Source organism: Gavialis gangeticus, unplaced genomic scaffold (assembly GCF_001723915.1).
Source record: "Gavialis gangeticus isolate Ggan-Ray unplaced genomic scaffold, GavGan_comp1, whole genome shotgun sequence".
Lineage (NCBI taxonomy): Eukaryota > Metazoa > Chordata > Crocodylia > Gavialidae > Gavialis > Gavialis gangeticus.
Window position 1 is genome coordinate 3263498 of NW_017729034.1, and position 4783 is coordinate 3268280.

Consider the following 4783-nt stretch of genomic DNA (forward strand, 5'->3'; position numbering starts at 1 on the left):
AGGAAGGTAATCCCCAGGAGGGTCAAAGGGGGCAGGAGTCAGCTAGGAGAGAAGGACTGCAGGTGTGGCGGGGAAAGTCTGGCAAACTCTGGGGAATGAGAATTCACTGCCTGTGTTAAGGAGAGAAGACTGCAGAGAGGAGTTGGGTACAGGCAGGAGCTGTGGACACAAATAAATTTCCACAGGAGGCAGTCTACTCCAGGAGCTTCATTCACCTCCATGCTACTTCAGGTCTACACTGCTTTGAGTACCTTCTGTCTGCAAAACTGCAAGAGCATGAGGGTGACTTGCTCTCCATGACTACCACTGATAGATTTTCTTGCAGTTTCCTCCAGAGCAGCTGGTTTTGGCCTCTGCCAGGTGGGAGAGTCCTCCAGAGGGACCACCAGCATGGTCTAGTGTGGCAAGGTCTTTTCCAACAAAAGGAGAAACTTACTACATAAATCTACAATACCCAACATGGGGCACTTCCCCTCCATGCTCACTCTTTCCAGGAGGTGCATGTGCAAACATTTTGGTTGCCTACCACCACACTTCATGCAGTAAGAGATGTCACTGAGGCAGCTTCTATACTGGCATATGCTTTAACATTTCCCCCTATTACAGCTCAGTGGATGAACCAGTGGGATCCCTATTTTAGATCAGCCACCAGCACTTTATATAATGCGTCATCCTGTAGCGCTTGTGGGGAGACATAGACACCATGGTGGTTAAATGGCCTGCTGCATTTAAGCTAGTGCTTCTGCTATTGCTAACTCTAGCAGACCTGTCCTGGTGACACTGGGAAATATTAAGACAAATGCAAAGCAAGATAAGACTGGTTGAGCCTGTGCCATGCACTAATTTAAAATATGCTAAATTAATACAGGCTTCCCTCGCTTTATGTGGTACATGCGTGTTCCCAGAAAACTGCATAAATCAAATTTGCATAAAGAGAACCCAGCTTATAAAGTAACAAATAGGGATACATTCCTGTGGCGGGGAGGGGGGGGAGGTGTGCAGCACAGCCCATCCACCGCTCCTGGGGCTGCAGCAGGGAGCAGAGCAGAGGGAACTGTCAGTGGGTGCCGGGTGTGGGGTGGTGGGGTGCAGCTCTTGCTGCTACACACACCCCAGGAAGGCTGGGGGGCTGCACTGTGCACCTGGATCCTGCGTGCAGGATGAGAGCAGGCTGCCACTACAGGCTGGGGCCGGCAGTGGCACCAGGCTCTTCCTGGCACTGGGGGCAGGCTGCAGCAATGGGAAGGGGACTGCTGTCACCCCAAAATTCACTGTGCCCCATGCCCCCCAGGCCTCCTCCTGCAGCTGCCATGGGAGCGGCCAACACCACCTGCCTGTGGGGAAAAGTGGAGCCCGTGGGGGTTTGGGGCATGGTGGAGCCCAGCAGCTGCAGACAGCTGGCATTGGCCACTCCTGGAGCTGCTGCAGCAGGGGCTGGGGTGAGTGGAGGCAAGCTGTGCCACACCCCAGGGCTCTGCTTCTCCCTACTCACACTAGCCCCTGCTGCAGCAGACCTGGGAGCAGCCGACACCACCTGGCTTCACCACAGCACAGCGCAGACCAGGGGATGGGGTGTGCAGGGACAAGCGGAGGGCTGGAAGGGGTTCAGGGCATGATGCAGCCCAGCGGCTGCTGGCAGCTGGCATTGGCCACTCCCAGAGCAGCTGCAGCAGGGGCTGGGGTGAGTGGGGCCCCAGCCCCATGGCCCTTTCCCTTCCCTGCACAGACCTACCTGCTTCAGGAAAGGGGGAGCACACCTATGCCAATCGCATAAGAGTGAATATACCTCACATACAATGAACTTGGGATATAAAAACAGTCATTGCATAAGAGCAAATTTGCCTATACTGAACCTGCATAAATTGAGGGAAACCTGTATTTGCAGCCCCTCCTTCTGACCTTCATTCTCTCTTGGCATCTTATCACCGCGGAGCTCCCTAGGGGCAGAAGTAGCTGGGATAGGTGCATATGTGCTGGATCTGGGTGGTCCACTGAGCTCATGGATTCCAAAGATAAGCAGCCCAGAGCAGATCCCTGCCCCTACCCTTCCACACTGGTGGGTTATGCATTTGAGAATAAGGCAGGAGAGAAAATTTTCATCCAAGGATTTTTTCAGTGGAAAAAAGGAATTGGACTGAAAACCTGCCTCCACAGAAAAGGTTGCCTTTGCATTAAAAGGCAAAACATAAAAAGAATTTATTGCAGATGAAAATCTTTCTGCATGCAGCTATAAACGGTTTGTTTTAGCATTTTTGATCTTTCAACAAAAAGTCCAGCTACTCTGTAAGAATGTCACCAAATGTGGTTTTCTTACACTTTGGCCAAGATTGTCCATTTAAACAGAAAAAGAGAGAGAAAAAAATCCTTGTTTTCTGACCAGTTCTACCCAGGGACCTTGTCCCTGCCACTGATATGTAGGAAGGGCAGCGTATGAATCTAACAAGTACATAAATGAGCTCACTGTATGACATGAACCAAGTCACCAAGCTCTTCTCTGGGCCTGCAAAATGGGGTCAACTGGGCTGCTGAGGTTGGCCTGTGGAAAGTGTTTTGACCTTGGAGAAGCAAGACCCAACTTTGGAGCCTGTGTTTGACCAGCTGGGTACATTAGACCCATGATCTCTCACAGCCGGTAAGTTGTTCTTATCACGGGGACTTTGGGCTTTTGTAAGTGGTGTTCAAAACTGGCTCTCTCCAGTACTATGAGAGTCCCTGTGCTAAGCTCCTGGGCAAAGGACACAGGTTCTGCTAGTACCCATGGACACTAACCAAAAGAGCTCTGGTCTAATACATGTAAGACTGTGGCCCTAAATGGTTAGGGAGCTCAGTGTCAGGTGGCCCGTTACTGTCAATTGAGAAGTTTTAGGTCTAAGTCAACATAGATACTCCAGATGTTAACAGCTTCCACCAGCCCCCAGGAATTGCTTCCCACTGCCCATATGGGTCTCCCACCCGTGCCCAGAAGAAAACATGAGACATCAGCCCTACCCCATGGGAATTACTCCATCCTTCAGCATAAAACCCTGAACAGACCCCCAGCTAAACATCTAAGTTCACAGACCCCTCCTCTGCATTCTCCCTGGCTTGCTAAATAAATCGGCTTCTTTGATAGGAACCGCAAGAGCCACTGTTATTGTGGCAGATCCCTTTTGACCACAGGCCTGTTATCACAGGCAGCAGGATGGAAGAAGAACAGATAGAAATGCTGCTGCTACTGCAAGGTCTGCATCATCTTTTCCTGAGAGCCACACAAAGTGGGATGACAATGATGGAAAAAACTGCCCTCACGTGTTCCCATCCCCTCCACCCCTCACAGCAACACAGCTCCCAAGAGCAATCAGACTCACCCAGCATCACCATGGACACGACGATGGTGAGCAGCAGGAAGGCACAACGCCACTTCCCAACCAAATGCATGGCAGCTCTTGCTTTTCAGGGCTGATGCAGCTCTTTCACGCCGTCCATCCTGTAGGAGCCTAGCTGCGATCCCAGGAGCTTCCCTCTGTGCAGCCTGTCCTACCCGGGCAGCGACGCCGTTCCCTCGTCCACCTCCCCACTGCTCTGCCCAGACTCTGGGTGCTCCTGACTGATTAGCTCAGGAGAAGTTCCTCCTCCTGCCTCTTCACCGCACTGGGCTTCCTGTGCTGAGAGCGAACGCTACACTGAGGAAACAGATTGAACAGCTCTGCCTTCCGTTTATTGGCTCTCCTCACAAGGCTGAAGTGTGAAGATAAACTCCACGGCAGAGCTCAGCATAGGGTAAAGAGAAGGGAGTCTCCAAGCCTGGGTCACAATCAAATTTAAACTTTGGGATGTAGGGAAGACATATTCCTCAGCCAGTGTTGGCACAGAGCTCAAGACTTCAGATGAGAAGATCTTTCCCAGAGGCACTAACAAGCTCACACCTTCTCATTAATGCATTTTTTGAACAATTTTCACTTTAGGAACTGTTTGGCTACTGCCAAGACCATGGCCTTAATCCTGCTTTTAAACATACAGGTGCCCCCAACCCCAGTCTTCAGGGCTGAGATTGAACAATGAGGAAGAAGCAAGGATTTCTCATGTTTTTCATCTAGCTTTGGACTCAAGCGATCCAGACTTTGAGGACTAGCAGCCATTTCTCCCCCATCAGCACAATTTCTGGCCCCTCTTGCTGACAGATGGTCATCTTTGAGCTATACTATAGGACTCATTTCTTCTCCTCCACCTCACTGCCCTTCACATCACATTCAGAGTTGCCTGCTTCTGCTCAGACCCATGAGGAAATGAAACTTTTCAGGTCACCTAAGGAACTGGGGACGTGCAGCCTATTTAGCCATTTGCAGGTTGTGAGATGTTGCTCTGAGCGTATGGTCAAAAGCATGAGAATGTATAACACTTCTTTTTATTCTGTCCAACATTACAATGCAAGTTTTCAGCATCCATATGAGTGTCTAATGCTCTTTGACTCCTCCTCAGCAATTGGCCTTCATAATTTCACGTAGCAATGAATTCCACAGTCATTTACAGGCTGTATTAAAGTATATACTGCATTTACTCACATATAAGACAAGAATTTTTTTCACCAGTCAGCGTAGGAAAAAAGCTTCTCATCTTATATTTGCATACAAGGATAGCTCTATTGTCTATCATTGAACTGCTGCCAAAAGCAGCATGGGCTTAGTAATAGAAACTAACAATGAAACTGATTAAATGCAGCCAACGCTGAACATGACTATAAGACGTACGGTCCATATTGGGCAAACATACTGATGGGACCTTACTGCAAGAATAGATTAGTGCA

At 49.7% G+C, this 4783-nt stretch overlaps 1 protein-coding gene across 2 annotated transcripts in view; it reads right to left on the minus strand.

Annotated features, from left to right (window-relative positions):
• LOC109304852 (cell surface glycoprotein CD200 receptor 1-A-like) overlaps positions 1-3823 on the minus strand; it is a 58889-nt gene extending 55066 nt beyond the window's left edge. Inside the window, exon 1 of one of the 2 annotated variants that reach the window (XM_019527678.1) lies at positions 3348-3823. In XM_019527678.1, the coding sequence (XP_019383223.1) occupies positions 3348-3417 (70 nt within the window). In that variant the 5' untranslated portion in view covers positions 3418-3823. The remainder of the gene's footprint in view (positions 1-3347) is intronic. The other variant, XM_019527677.1, reaches the window with a different exon arrangement.
• Positions 3824-4783: the final 960 nt, after the last annotated feature.